Genomic DNA, 14,408 nt, shown 5'->3' with positions numbered 1-14,408 from the left:
ACTGCACGTTTCCTCTCTCCACCTGGAAGGTGCAGTTCGCACAGGCGGCTGTAACTGTGAAGGGGAATATTCCCTATTTCAGCATCTGTCTAGAGCTCTAGGCCAGAACGATTACTTCTACTTCCCACTTAAAGTGACAGTGGTTCGGAGAGAAGATTGCCTGGGATATAAATAGCCTCCTGACCCTCCACCCTGCAAAGCAGTGGGTAGAGGCTGGGCTGCCCCCTCCCAGGAGAGTGGGAAATCAGGTTGAGGTCCCAACCTTCCACTTTTTTGAAACAAACTAAAACCTGAGTTTTTATGTGCAATCTCCTGATATTCAAATATTGATAACCAAATTAAAATAAAACATGTCAACACAGTACCAAGCAAACGGACACTTCTGCCTGGCAAATCCGGACCCTGGGGGGAGCCCAAAAGTGAGAAAGGAAGCAGGGTCCCAGTCCCAGCTGCTCCGGCCTCAGTTCCCTCTCTGGGAGCCAGCAGAGGTCGGCGGGGATGGGGTGAGGATGCCGGTGTCCCCTCCCCCAGCCGCCCCACCCGGGGCCTCCTCGGGGCCTCACGCTGGGGGCACTTTCCTGGCCTGCCGGGCAAAGCAGCCGAGGTTTTGTGCGGAGTTAATGGAGCTTCAGCTAAAGCAGGGGAAGAGGAGGCGGGAGGGAGCAGCGGGCCGTGGGAACCGGCGGTGCGCCACAGGGAGGGGCGGCCTTTGTCCTCTCTCCTCCACGGGGGGCAGCCGTGTCTGTCGACCCGGAATCCCAGCTGCGAGTGGTCAGCGCTGACCAGAGGGGAGCGGCCTCACTGCCCTGCTCAGCGGTCACACACCGCGCTGAGACCCTCCCTCAGCGTTCAGCAAACCTGCCCTGGGCACAGGGGCGCCCGCAGTGTGCCCCGCTGTCCAGGCAGATCAGTCTCAGCCAAGTTGCCCTCTGGAGGGGAGGGGGCTGTGATACTGCAGGGGAATGACCAGGGAGGATTCTCCGTGGTGGTGGGGTGGCAGGGAGAGCAAGTCAGAGCCCCCAGAGGTGACAGCAGTGATGCTGGGACAGCTTCCAGACAGTCCTGCCTCTCAGGACTTAGCCTGACTTGAGGACCAGAATGGAGAGTGGTGGCCATGGGTGCAGGGCCCTGGCAGGCTGGGCAGGGAGCACCGACAGGATTTCAGGTTTTTATTCGCACTGTGCTGTGTGTTTTCACGGTGTTATCCTGGCTGGCAGGTCAAGGACTGAGCCTGGAGGGAGGGTGCTGTGGATGGAGAGCAGCCAGGAGTGGCAGGCCCTGCCAGTGGGTGTGCGGATGGGGCACGGATGGGGCGGCACAGAATAGCCTCCTATGAGCCCTGGGTCCCCGGCACCACCCCCCTGGCCTCCTTCCACTCTCTACTGTGATTCACAGCTACCCCTAAGTACCGAGATGCCCCCACCCTCCGTGTCCACTGTCCCCTCTCCACAGGTCCAGGCCATCCCCTCTTCAGCCCCACACTGGTCTCCTGGCTGCACTTCTCCCTGAGGTCAGAACGAACTTCCTAAAATGCTATCTGGCCCTGTCACAGGGGCCCCATGATTTAGGTGAGGTCTCATGCTCTTAACAAGCAAGCAGGGTGTGGTCCCGGGCTGTTTTCTGCAATTTGGAAGGAAAGGTCATCGAGGTCGCTGGTCACCTCCATTCCTGCATCTCCCCACTCCCACTGCATTGGGAGGAAAGTGGGAAGTGGAAAGTGACAGAAGGCTGGGTCACCCCTTCGTCTGCCAGCCTCCTGACCACTCCAGCTAGCCTGCCCACCTCCGTGCACCCAACATCCATGCCCAGTTTCTTCACTGGCCCCATGAAAGGATGGCCCCTGGATCCCTTCACACTCCTGTCCTCCGAGGGGGAAGGGAACCCCACCTGTTGGACTTGCAGCAAAAGGCGGGCTCACTAACTCCTCCATTTCATGCCTGGCTGAGGAGGAAGTGGCCCACAGAGGTCCAGTCTAGAAGCCAAGCCTCCAGGTTCCTGCTCCCCCCGCCCCCGCTACCCCAGGGTGAACAATCCCAGACTGTGCCGCCCCTGCTCTGGTGTAGCAGTACCTTGCTCAGATCTCCTGCCCATCTGGGTCTCTGGTCCTGACCATAGTACAGTTATTTCAGGGGTCCCTGGGGTGGGGGATGTCAGTTGTTTGCCTAGTACCCCTTCCATGTGAGAGATATCCACTCTTGTTCCATGTGGCTCAAAATTGGCTGTCCTTGTACAGAAGTGGCTTACGATCGAGGCCTAGCCCATTGAGACTTCTCAGCCACAATGGTGTGCCCCAAGTGGAGGAGACACAGGCTGGGGTGGCCTGCCACCAGCGTCCCAGGTGTCTGAGAATAAAGTAGCACATGCTGGTAAGAAGTTCAGATAGATGGAACCCAAAGCCATGGGAGCACCTGGATCCAGCCATATCTGAAGCTGGACCCCTTCACTTGCCTTTATGGAGCCACTAAATCCCTTTTCTGCTAGGGTTGGTATTCTCGGAACACAAGGGCTCCCTCAAGGAAGGCCCTTTCTGCGCCCTTTACTGCTCTGTCCCTAGTGCCCAGGACCACGCGTGTTGAATGAACGAGTGAGGGGCCCAACACGCTGGTGCTGCGTGTGTGCGTGCACGCGCATGCCCGTGTGGTCACGGTACGTGTGCTTGACTGGCCACAGAGGAGCACATCTCATGGCTCCTGCTCTGTGCGCAACACAGGGGTTGGGAGCAATGTGCCTTCCCCCATCGCCTGCCTCCGGGACAAGCCCCTCCTTCCTACACCAACAAAGGTGCCTCTTGCTCTCAGGTGCCTGGGACCCCAGGAGGAGCTGACCCTAATGGCCCCACAGCCTCGAGCAGGGGGATACAGGGCCTCCCTCCAGGAACCACCGTGTCCAGTGGGGTCTGCACCCAGTAGGGGCTTACTAAACGTGTGCTGGGTGGACCACACCTGTGAAGCACCGCACCTCAGGAAGAAAACAGGTCCCTGAGAGCTCGCACCACGCCCACCCCGGCCACCAGATGGCGCCCAAGCGGGCCCAATCCTGCACTGTGCGGGGCGGGGCCGCCGCACTGTGCCCTTGGAACCTCCACCTGCTTCAGGATCCCTTTCAGTGCTGGGGTGCACCAGGACGTGCCTCTGGGAGAGGTTCGCACCCCAGCGCTCACCTCCCACCCCTGACCACCATCCTGTCCTGCTGGGGCAGCAGGAAGGCGTGGACTCAGCCGAGCTGATGGCCGTGCACGGGCTGCCTCAGCACACCCAGCAGGCCTGGCCCAGGGGAGCCAGGGACTGTGGGATGGGTGTGCGAGGCCACACAGGCCCACCTTCAGGTGAGCTTCTGGGGCCAGGAGCTCACAGGAAGGGAGGCCATGGGCAGGACGGGCCCGGTACCCAAACGGGGCAGGTGGGTAGGGATGGCGGGTCGGCAGCCCCGGGAAGAACCCAGCCAACCAGCAGAGTGAAAAAGACAGCTGTATTTGATTGACAATTAACAAGATTTACAAAAAGGGCTGTGGGTGTTCTGGTGGAGCTGCTCCCGGCCCCCCGGACCTGCGCAGGGCCTCCAGGTCAGCCTGTCTGACAGGCTGGGACCCCGACCCCCAGTCTGCTGGGTCCCTTCTGGCCGCCTGGGCCTCGACGTCTGACGTCCAGCTTGACCTTTGAGGTGGGGCCTGCAGCACGGAGTCCCCCGGGAGTGCCAGTGCCCCGCAGGGCAGGCCAGCGAGGTCAGGAAGGCATCGTACCACTTTTCTGCCCCAGTCCAGGCAGGGCAGACGGACAGAGTCTGGGCACTAGGTCCTGGGGGCCGCGGGCACTCAGACCTCACCCCAAAAGGCCCAACCCAGGTATCTGAGGCAGCTGCTGGTGCCTGGGGAGGGGGGCTGAGGCCCGACTGCCCCCAGCAACCCAGCGTGGCGCCGGGGGCATAAGGCACGTTTTCAAATCGCTCAGAAGGCTTGAAGGAGACACCCCCGATGCTGGTTCTGCAGGAGGGAACTGGTGCTGGTGGGCGCCCGGCACTATTGCTCAGGAGAAGGGTGCTATGAGGCTACAAATGCTGAGGTGGGGGGCCCCCTGCCACGCACACACTCGGAAGCCCGGGGGCTCTTCCTCTGCCAGAGAGAGAAGGGCTGAGTCTTGCCCGCTTGGCCTTGCTCCCCCGGGACTGCCCAGCGCCCGGCAGTGGGTGTCACACACCTGTGTCCCGAGACCATGACGGTGGAGGTCGGAGTCAGAGGTCCGTGACCTTGTTCTCAAGTGCAGCCGCGATCTGCTGCAGGCGGAAGGCCAGCTGCATCTTCTGGGCGGCGGGATCCTCCTCCAGGGCGTTGATGATCTGAGGACGGGTCACGTCAGAGCACAGGCCAGGGTTAGGGTTAGGGTTAGGGTGCACACGGCCGTCCCAGAAGGACCGGACCCCTACCTCGTCGTAGTACTTCTGCGTATACTGGTAGAGCTGGTGCAGGGCCACGAGGGTGTTCAGGGAGTCCGTGTGCGCCTGGGAGGGTGGCGGAAGGGCTGCGTGACCCAGGGGCAGGAGGCTGTCTCCCAGTGGGGCAGGCAGACGCGAAGGGTTCCCCCGGCAGTCACGACATGCACAGCCACGGCACACCGCGGACAGAGAGCCTCCCACCCATGCAGACCCACGGCAGGCGGGGCTGGCTCAGAGCTGCTCGCGAGCCCCGCCTCCCCCCATGCCCTCTCGTCTGCGCCTCTTTCTCCCCCGTGGGCACAACTTCGCCCGCCCCCCGTGCAATCTCCTGGCCCGCGCAGCAGGGCCTTCCGGGGTGGGGTGGGGTGGAGGGCTAATCCTGGGGGGCTCAGCTTGTGGGTCCCCTGGGCCGCCCTTACCCGGGAAATCTCTGCCAGGTGTGTGTTCATGTCCTGGTCGCTGACCTGCACCATCTGTCTGATCCCCTTGTAGTAGCTGTGGGGGGAGGGGGAGTTACACAGGGTGGGCCGCGGGGGGCGGGTACCGGAACGGGGTGGGGGGGGCGGTGGTGGCTCCCGGACGCTGAACCCGAAGCTACCCACAGGGCCCACCTCCTGATCACAGGCCCACACCGCCCGGGGGCCCCACTGGGTGGGGGCTGAGGGTGGGCAGCCAGGCTCTGGCCTCGTGGGGTGGAGGGGGCACTCACTCCTCCACCATCTTCTTATAGGTGGAGATCTCCTTGGCGTAGAGTAGCTTGTTGCTGGGAGAGTCCTGTGGGGGTCGGAGCCAAGTGACACACAAGCCAAGACACCTGCACGCGCTCAGGATACCCAGAGAAAGAGAGGTGTGCGGGGAATGGGGTCCAACAGCGGTAGCTGCCCTGCCCAGCCACAGACCTGACAGTGTTTTCGTCATTTTGTGATTAATAGTAAAACTCACTTTTTCTCTCTCACGGAAGTGGAAGAAGCTCGGGGTCCCAGGCTGCCACAGGTCCACTGCCCAGGGGGCCGCCCTCCGCCCCAGGTACCCTGCACCTGTCTTTCTACTGAGCTCCAGCCCCCGCTGTGCAAATCCACGCCACAAACCGACCCCCTCACCTGCATTGCAGCCCCCCTCCCAACGCTTCGCGCTGCCAGGAAGCGGGCTGGGCTGCCCGCAGCTACACTTACGCGGCTCAGCTTGTGCTCTGTGCGTGTGCAGGCGTCCATGAAGGTCTGTGCGATGACCGACAGGGAGGCGTCCACCACCTCGTGGACGTGCACGTCGAAGATGAAATGGGGGTTCTTGAGGATGTTCACCCAGAACCGGAGAGGTAAACTGAGGCGGGACGACAGGGTGTGAGGGGCCGCCGAGGCCTGGAGCAGGGCGGGCGGGGCGGGTGGCGGCATGGAGCCCACACCTGTTGGTCTTCCAGATGTGGATGGTGTCCTCGTCCTTGATGTCGTGCTTTTCTGCCTGCTCGTCCAGGAAGTCGAAGAAGTACTTGACTGCGGGCGGCACCGCGTGGCCGGGCGCCAGCACACTCTGGAAGAAGTTGTCCACGAACTGCTGCAGCGTGCCCTGCGGGGCGGGAGCGGGGCTCAGCGCGTCCCACCGGCGCCGTCCCAGGTCTGCCTCCCACACGCCCTCCGCAGCCCACCTTGACTGAGAGCAGGCGGGTCAGGTAGATCTCGGTGATGGCCTTGGTGCGCTCCTTTTCCTTCACGCTGCCACGCTTGGACTTGCCTTCGTCCACCTCGTCCGTGGGCCGCACCAGGTGCCACACCCGGTTCTCCTCCTCCAGGAGGGCGTGGCCTGTGGGGGAGGGGGGTGCTGAAGGACGAGGACCGGAGCCCGGGGCCTGGGTCCCACGCCGGGCTCACAGCTCCCCCGAGACAGCGGCATGAGGCGGACACTGGCTCGTGATGACCTCCAGAGGCCAGAAGGGCCCGGACGAGAGGAAGGGACTCACGCTCCCCAGGAAGGTCTTGCTGGCTGTCCTCAGGCTGCTGGGAGACCCCCACCTTCGACAGGATGAGAGTGGCTCCATCCCGGACCTGGGGAACAGAGTCATGAGGGCGGGCCTCCTGCCCCACTCTCGGCAGGGGGTTGGGCCCGCCCAGCCGCCACACTCACGTTGTAGTGCATCAGCGTGTTGACACGCTTCCACCGGCCCTCCCGCTGAGAGGTCAGGTCCAGGTCTGACAGGATCTGGGCTGTGGACCCAGGACGCCACTCTGTGGGAGGACACAGCCCAGATCCTGGAACCCGGCCACAGCCCTCCCCGTCCAGTCTTCCTCTCGCTCTCCCCCACCCGACCCGGCCGACCGGGCTTCCACGGGCACAGAGCCAGGCACGCGAGGGTGGCGCTCACCGAGGACCACACTGTCAGCCTTGGGCCAGCGGGAGCAAGGCTGAGTGCGGTACACCTGGTCAATGATCTTCTCCTTGACCTGGGAGATGGTGTCACAGTTGAGGACCTTGACAGGGATGGCGTCGACCCCTTCGTCCTGGACGATCACGCTCACCATCTGCCGGAGACACAGAACGAAGGGCCAGTTGGGGAGGGGCCCTCACCCTCACTCGCCCCAGACCGGGAGCAGTCCTGGGCCTCCCCCAAGTGGCGACATCCTTAGGTGGAGGAGTGGTGGTGGGGGTCCTGAGCCCCTTCAGCACCCAGGCCTCACCCTTTCCTGCACGCCACGGCTCAGCAGGACAGAGAGCAGAGGACCACTCACTTCTAGGTATCACGCGACACACAGGCATCATGGGGGCACACACCATGTACCACGTCCACACGCGCCCGAGTTTACCACCACTCACTTGGTGTGCCCAGGCCCCTCAAATGCCTGCAGCAGGCCCGGGCACCCAGGAGGCAGCTGGCTTGGGGTCATGACACTTAGAGCCTCTCTCCAGTGACCCACGAGCCTGCTGAGGACCCATGACCCAGGCCCCTCCCTGAACACGGGGGTGCCCAGCACGGGGAATGGGTTCTAATGCAAGTCCACGAAGGAAGTGAGTGGCATCAGCTTCTGGTCCTGAGGCTGGCCTGGAACGCGGCCCCTGAGATGTGCCAGCAGCCCGCCCAGCCCCAGGGGCTCACCAGGGGTGCATACTCCACGTCGTCCCCTAGCAGTCCTGTGTCATTGAGGGTGTATTTGGCTTTCTTCTGCACAGCATCCACCGGCCCCTTCTCCACCTGATGCTTGATGGCCTTGAAGAGCTTGTACAGCGGCTCCCCTGCGCTGTCCTAGAGCAACACAGGGCAGCTGAGCCATGGGTGGGACTGATCGTGCCAGGGTGGGTGGGAAGCAAGCCCATCCAGGTGGAGCTGGGCTGCAGGGAGGTGGACACTTGGGGGGTACAGCACCACCTCGTCCCTCCCCACACCCTGGCAGGGCTGTGTGGAACCCACCTTGAGATACTGGTACAGGCAGATGGACATCCAATTAGACAGCATCCTCTCCACCACTGTCTCAGACCTGGAGATGCACAAAGGCCTTGTGTTGAGGGACCCTTTAGTGACCCTAGGATCAGGGGGCTCTTCCAAGTACCCAGACCACCCTCAGAGCAGCCCAGTCTCCGTCAGGCTGTACATTTATAGCCTGCAGTGACCAATCTCCCAGCCCCCTCAGGGTGGGCCTTTCATCTTCCACCCCATCCTACGAAGAGCTGATGACAAAGGGGAGCAGATAAGTGACCAGCAGAGACCACCTGCTAGCAGCGACAACCCCCGCCATCCCTCCGCCCTACTCACTGGCACTGGCTGTACTTGCTGGCAAACCAGGTGCCTGGACAAGCCTGTGCTGCCCCACTGCCACCCCCAACACCCCCCACCGCGGCCTCTGCCCTTCCCCACACACCTGCGCAGCATCAGCTTGGGGTTCTTGGCCACCACATACTGCTCCATGAGCTCCAGGAAGAGCGTGCGCATGATGTCCGTGTAGTACTCCAGCTTCCCGTGCAGCGCCACCGTCAGCAGCGACGCAAAGTAGACCTTGGCGCGAGCCGAGAACTCCCGCTGGTTCTCCAAGGTGTGGATGAACTGTGGGGGAGGCCGGTCAGAACCCCGCCCCACCCCGCCCCACCCCCTCGCTCCAGAAGCCCCGCCCCTCACGGCCCCACCCCACGCCCCAGAGGCCCCGCCCCGCTCACGTTGATGAGGAAGCACTTGCTGTTGAGCAGGTTGGAGAACTGGTAGAGCGCTTGCTCCACCAAGGGCCGCCGCGACTCAGGGATGTCCAGCTTGCCCGTGATCATCACGTCCTTGTCGCCATCCTTGGAGGGCAGGAAGAAGACGCGGTCGGTGTAGGTCTTGTAGTCCAGCACGGGGATGCCTGCCTCGTGCACGTCGTTGGTCTGGTCCTCCATCTCAATCATCAGGTCTGCAGGGAGATCGGGGTGAGGCATCCGCCCGCCGGCAGCCCGCCCTCCTCCGTCCATCCGTCCGGTCCGTCCGTCCGTCCGTCTGTCCCTCCCAATGCAGCCTCTTCCGAGCCCTCCTCCCCCAGGACCTGCAGGGCGGCCCCTACCTGTGAACTCCTTCTTGCAGCGGTCACGCACGCTCTCCTCCAAGCCCTCCAGCTGGGACTTGATCTTCTCGTACTCGCGCTCTGCCTGTTGGCTCTTCCTCCTGGGGGCACAGGGAAGCTCCTGGGACCTGGCCTGGATTGTGCTAGCCGGTGGGTGTGGCCAAGGGGCTGAGGATGCCGGGGGAGGGGCTCACCAGTAGCAGTAGACAGACACGGCGATGACGGCCACCATGGGCACGATGACCAGGGGCAGGATGAGGCTGAGCGGCACGTCACTCACGCGCGTGTCATACTCCACGCGGCCCAGCACCCACTCCCGGGAGCCAAACTTCACCTGCGTGGAGAGGCAGACTCAGCAAGGACAGGTGTGTGGCCGAGACCACGAGAGCCCGGTGCCCTTTCCCCTCCCTGCCCCCACCCTACACGCACAATGAACTCAGGCAGGTTGTGGGTCGTGTCCCGCTTCTGCCGCCGCTTGGGAGGGGGCTGCACCTCCGGGGGCTCACAGTACAGATCGGTCTCCGTCAGTGTCTTCATGATGCACCGCTCGGCACCCACGAAGGCCTCGGCCTCGTGAATTGTCATCGCCTTGTTCAGATTGGTGCCCTGGGGGGCGGGGGATGGGGTCACAGTGCCCAGGAGGGCTTCAGGGATGCCCCAACCAGCTCAGCCCAGACCTTGGGCTGCTCCCCTACACGCACCCGCTCAGGACCTGACCCCCGGGGCTACACTGGTCCTCACCCGCGCGTGAATGAGCTTGTTGACCTGCTTCTTGACGCCCCCTGTGAAGTTCTCGAAGGTGGGGTCGGCGACGTACTCAAAGGCACCAGCCTCAGTCCTGAGCAGGGCTTGGTGCCCATCCATCTGAATGAGCGCTGTGAGGTTGTAGGCCTCGGGCTCCTCGGGCACGGCCGGGGACAAGAACACAACCTTGGAGTCACTGCAGAACACGTACTCCCTGCCCACGACCTAAGAGCCGAGGCAGGACCGTTAGGCCACTTGGTACAGGCTGCATCCTGCCCTGGCGTGTCCCCAGCAGCGGGCACTGACTGACCGTCACGGGCTGCAGGGGTCCGGCCTCCCGCTGCCGCCTCCAGGACTGCAGGGGCTCGGCTATGACCACCATGGCGAATTTCTGGATCAGGCTGAAGCCCTGTCCTGTGACGTTGATGCTCCGGCCACCACTGGGGGGCAGGGAGGGAATGGTGCCTGAGTGGGCACACCTGGGCAAGGGAGGTGCCCAGCCAGCTCCAGAGCAGGTGCCCTGCAAGGCTGTGTCCCGGACCCCACCCTGCTTTTGGATACTCTTGCTGGTATGTGCAAGCACAGGCCTGCTGCAATGGCAGGGGCGGGGGGTGGGGTGGGGTGGGGGTGTGTGTGCTCAGAGCATGTGACTGAGCACCGCCACCCTAGACTGTCAGAAGCAGGGCTGGGCTGGGTGGCAGGGGGAGGTGGAGGCGGGATGTCGGGCCTGCCCGACCTGGGGGTACAGTGGGGATTTTTAGAGGCCTCCTCCTGTCACCCAGACCAGCTCTGCCATATCCTCACAAGCCCAGTGAGAAGAGGGCACCTGGGAAATAGCTAGATGGGGTGGGTGTGGCCAGCAGTGTGGGAGTGGGGGGGCACCTGCCACAGGGGGAGGAAGAGGTCACACCTGACAAAGCTTCGCAGTGGCTCGAAGGCCCGCAGGACTGGGTTCTCACGGTAGGTGAAGGTGACGCCAGGGCTGGGCACTTCGGAGCCCCCATAGTAAATCTTTAGGGACAGCTCTCCCGGCACCGCCTGGGGGCCCGTGACACACTGAAGCTGTGCCCCAAACTGCGTCCTGGGGGTGGGGATTGCCAGTCAATGTCAACCCCACCCTGGGACCACCCGCAGCCCCAGGCCAGTGGGTCAATGGGTCTGGTTGGTTCCACTGCCCCCTCCAGGAGAGACACAGGGTCACGGCCAGAGGGCCCTCACCCTGTCCCCAGGACCAGGGCAGACCAGGATTTGGCGGCCTGTGGGTGACACCCACACTTTACAAGGGATGTCATTGAGGGTCACCCGCATGTCTTCCTCAGAGCCTGTGTCCAGGTGGGTGCCATTGATGGTCAACGTGGTGCCGCCCGCCTGTGGCCCCTGCTTTGGCTCCACGCTGAGGGGCTGGGGCTGCTAGAAGAGGAGCAGGGGCATTTGACTCAGGGCTGGGGCGGCAGGGAGGCAGCCCTCCCTCCCGGGCCTCAACTGGGCCATGACCATTGTCAGGAAGAGGCAGGGGCACAGCCTCGCCTCACCCCGAGTCAGCACATGGCCCCCCAGATCCCACCCACATCTGTCCTGACCTGCAAGAGCCACCTGCCAGGTGCTTACCTGATAGGTGAATTGGACATGGGGAGGCGAATGGCCGAGCTTCCCGCTGATGTCCACCTCGACGCCCCCCGTGAAGGGAGCCTCTGCAGCCTCGATGGTGCACACGATCCTGCGTGGGTGGCAGGCAGGTGGGCACACTCTGTGGGTGTGCAAGCCCTGGGCACCCACGCATACCTGGACCATGTCCTTCCTCTCCATCCCCCCAGTCCCCCAGCCCCCCAGGGTAGGGCCTGGCCCAGCTCTGAGGGCCCATGTTGCCCACTCACCGGGTGGACACGGAGTACCGTTCTGGCTCAAAGGCACAGTTCCGGCCAGCCACGGTGACCCTCCTCACGTCGTCTGCTCTGACCCCCAAATTTGACCCAAGGATGGTGATGCGAATGCCTCCGCCGAGCGGACCAGTCTCAGGCTGGATCTGAAATTGGCAGAGCCCGGCTGACCTGGTGGCTTGGGCAGGCCAGGCTGCGCAGCTGGTCCCGGGCCGGGCTGGAGTCCCTCCTGTCAGGGAGGTGGGGGGTAAGGGGGCTTACCCTGGTGATGACAGGCGGTGGGCACTCGGAGGTGGCGTTACCACACAGGGCCGCATACACACACCTGCTCTGCCCGCTGCACCACACGCACTTGTAGGCAGGGTCAGCGGCCAGGCACAGGCTGCAGTCGCTGCGGCCGAAGGAGCAGTTGTAGAGGGTCACTGCGGAGGGAGAAGCTGGCCGTCGGCAGGGCCGCCCTGCTCTCCTTGCCCGCCCACCAGCCCAGCTGCCCACCCCACGCACCTTGGAGCCGGCTGTCAATATTCTTGCCGTAGGACTTGACATACAGATGCAGGGGCAGCGTCTCGTTGGCATCGTGGGAGAGCTGGGGGCACACAGGGACACGCTGCACCCCCGACTCCGAGCCCCTGAGGGTGACTGCCGTGTGTCCCCTCACAGCCGACGGGCAGTAAGGGGAGGCTTCCAGGTGGCTAGAAGCTGGAGGCTCAGAGACGGAGGATGACTTGGATTCCAGGGAGACAGGAGACCCAGGGATGCTGAGGCCACACCTGCCTGCCGGCCCTGCTTCCCCAGCAGGGCAGGTGGTGAGCCTGCCCCCGCCCCACTGCTCAAGCCCCGGAGGTAACTGGGCTGCCCCCGCAGGGCCAGCCCTTGGGGGTCCACCAGCCTGGCCCGCCCACCCCGGGAGGCGTACCTTTGGGGTCCGAAAGGAGAAGGTTCCTTGCTCCTGTGTGCTGACTGGCTCCTCAAACTTGAGCAGGTCACTGCCCACGTGCAGGGAAGAGCCCTGCCAGACAGGCCAGTCAGGATACCCGAGGCGGGTCAGTCCGTCCCACATGCCCGCCCTGGGCCCCGGCACCTGCCGTGCCCGGCACAGCTCCTGGGCCAGCTTGGGCACCCCCATCCCAACTGACACCCGGCCACTCACAGACAGGCCCCGCCACGGTCAACACCCGGACTCACCGCCCTGCTCCCTCCTGAATGGCACTTGGCTGCCCAGCCCCTGCACACCCTAAACCCTCGAGGCCTGTCCAGATGTCCCCACGTCCACCCTGACCCCTCTGCCTCCTTCACGTGCTGGGCCCTGAGCTGCAGAAGACTGGATGGGCCCCGGCGCTTAGCTTCTGGTCTGCAGGAGGATGGCTCTGAACAAGCCTACGCCTCTCCACCAGCCATCATGGCCCCTGCTGGGACCCCCAGGCCTGACCTCACCGGTTAGCCAGGGCCCCACAAGCCCCCCGCACCTTCACCGTGTCCAGGTTCTTGCCCTGGAAGGTCACAGCCGTCTCGTGATTCATGGGGATGACCAGCGGGCTGGGGTCCAGGAACTGGGGACAGTCGTCCTCCTGGGGAGGGCAGGGCTGGTCAGGCGCTGCCTGGCCTCAGCCAAGCAGCCTGGCCCCCACGTGCCCTCACGGCCCCTCACCATGTGGGCACGGACGATGCCGTCCTCAGGGTTGGGCGAGGCCTCCCGACACTCGTGGTAGCGCAGGTCCCACTGGCAGGTCCAGCGGTTGCTGGCGCAGGAGATGCACCTGCAGGAGAGGGTGGTGAGGGGTGTGGGGTCCGCGGCGGGGGCTGTGAGGGGCAGGCAGGGACACCACTCACGGCAGGTTCTCCTCCAGGCTCATGGCCACTCGGCAGTCGTAGAACGGGTACATGTGGGAGGTCAGGAAGACGTCGCCACGTTTGAATAGGAGCTGGATGGTCACAGCCACGTGATCTGTGGACGGCAAATGGGGACAGCATCAGGCGGGGCCGCAGGACGCAGGGGAAGGCGGGCTCGGCTTGGGGGGGAACACGAAGCCGGAACTGGGCACCCCCACCGGCCCCAACTGCTCTTTCCATCAGAGCTCCCCACAGGCGACCCAGCAGAGAACGGGAGGCCACGTGTGGAGACCCTGGTCTGAGTGGGGCCCCGCAGGGCTCAGCAGGACCCGCCGCCGCTATCAGATCTCGGTTCGCTCCCCAGGGCTCTGCGCTGCTGGGCCCTCGCTCTGTCCCTGCAGGCACCGAGGGCCGTGGTTCCTGGGCATCTGGGGCAGAGCGCCTGCCAGGCCCCAGCCATGTCACCGCGTGGCCCCCACCTTCACCAGTGAGCCGTCCTCCGCTGGCCCCGAATGCTCAGGGGACAGGCTCCGGCGGGGCCTCACCCTGGCCAGGCGGCGTGCTGGGGATGCTGCTTGGGGAGTTGCAGACCACGGCGCCCCCTTGCATGCTCGCCACGTGCGGCGGTGATTCACCAAAGAGGCACAGCAGCTTGTCCTCCTTGCTCAGGGCCGGGAGGGGACTGACGGTCAGGTGCACCTGCGGAAGGGCCACTCAGCTCACAGCGGGACTCCTCTGCCCAGCCTCAGGGTGCAGGCAACCTCCCGCCCCTGCCCTGAACCCCGGTCCTCTGGCTGTTCTCCGGACGCCCTCCTGTATGTGTACACCCGCCCTCTGGAGAACCCTCTAGAACCTGGCTCCATTTCATCTGAATGGGCCCCTCTATGGTCACCTAAGCCACTCCTGGGACAGGGCCTGGGTCTGCCCTGGATTCTCAGGAGCCCCTCGGGTCAAAGGGGCCAGGGGACCCAACAAAGGATGGGGTCCCTGTCCCCAGGCTCAGCACGGCCGTCCA

General features: G+C 64.1%; 1 protein-coding gene across 11 annotated transcripts in view; it reads right to left on the bottom strand.

Moving 5' to 3' along the window:
- Positions 1-3,449: 3,449 nt before the first annotated feature.
- The window catches only part of PLXNB2 (plexin B2), a 29,567-nt gene continuing 18,608 nt past the window's right edge, over positions 3,450-14,408 (bottom strand). For 8 of the 11 annotated variants that reach the window (XM_081249603.1, XM_081249602.1, XM_081249598.1 and 5 more), the window contains 30 exons: positions 13,939-14,092; positions 13,394-13,508; positions 13,212-13,320; positions 13,030-13,131; positions 12,480-12,572; positions 12,068-12,149; positions 11,825-11,985; positions 11,561-11,709; positions 11,295-11,403; positions 10,960-11,096; positions 10,597-10,767; positions 9,997-10,126; positions 9,684-9,911; positions 9,372-9,548; positions 9,137-9,276; positions 8,943-9,043; positions 8,566-8,795; positions 8,274-8,455; positions 7,826-7,892; positions 7,514-7,660; positions 6,785-6,941; positions 6,547-6,647; positions 6,383-6,467; positions 6,071-6,225; positions 5,831-5,991; positions 5,601-5,748; positions 5,138-5,202; positions 4,848-4,923; positions 4,420-4,494; positions 3,450-4,332 (listed from right to left, as the gene is read on the bottom strand). In XM_081249603.1, the coding sequence (XP_081105729.1) occupies positions 4,228-4,332; positions 4,420-4,494; positions 4,848-4,923; positions 5,138-5,202; positions 5,601-5,748; positions 5,831-5,991; positions 6,071-6,225; positions 6,383-6,467; positions 6,547-6,647; positions 6,785-6,941; positions 7,514-7,660; positions 7,826-7,892; positions 8,274-8,455; positions 8,566-8,795; positions 8,943-9,043; positions 9,137-9,276; positions 9,372-9,548; positions 9,684-9,911; positions 9,997-10,126; positions 10,597-10,767; positions 10,960-11,096; positions 11,295-11,403; positions 11,561-11,709; positions 11,825-11,985; positions 12,068-12,149; positions 12,480-12,572; positions 13,030-13,131; positions 13,212-13,320; positions 13,394-13,508; positions 13,939-14,092 (3,912 nt within the window). In that variant the 3' untranslated portion in view covers positions 3,450-4,227. The remainder of the gene's footprint in view (positions 4,333-4,419; positions 4,495-4,847; positions 4,924-5,137; positions 5,203-5,600; positions 5,749-5,830; positions 5,992-6,070; positions 6,226-6,382; positions 6,468-6,546; positions 6,648-6,784; positions 6,942-7,513; positions 7,661-7,825; positions 7,893-8,273; positions 8,456-8,565; positions 8,796-8,942; positions 9,044-9,136; positions 9,277-9,371; positions 9,549-9,683; positions 9,912-9,996; positions 10,127-10,596; positions 10,768-10,959; positions 11,097-11,294; positions 11,404-11,560; positions 11,710-11,824; positions 11,986-12,067; positions 12,150-12,479; positions 12,573-13,029; positions 13,132-13,211; positions 13,321-13,393; positions 13,509-13,938; positions 14,093-14,408) is intronic. The other 3 variants (XM_081249599.1, XM_081249600.1, XM_081249601.1) reach the window with 3 other exon arrangements.

The sequence above is a fragment of the Mesoplodon bidens genome (assembly GCF_964165515.1).
Source record: "Mesoplodon bidens genome assembly, chromosome: 11".
NCBI lineage: Eukaryota > Metazoa > Chordata > Mammalia > Artiodactyla > Ziphiidae > Mesoplodon > Mesoplodon bidens.
Note: the sequence above shows the minus strand (reverse complement) of the source record. Positions and strands in the feature narration are given on the sequence as shown.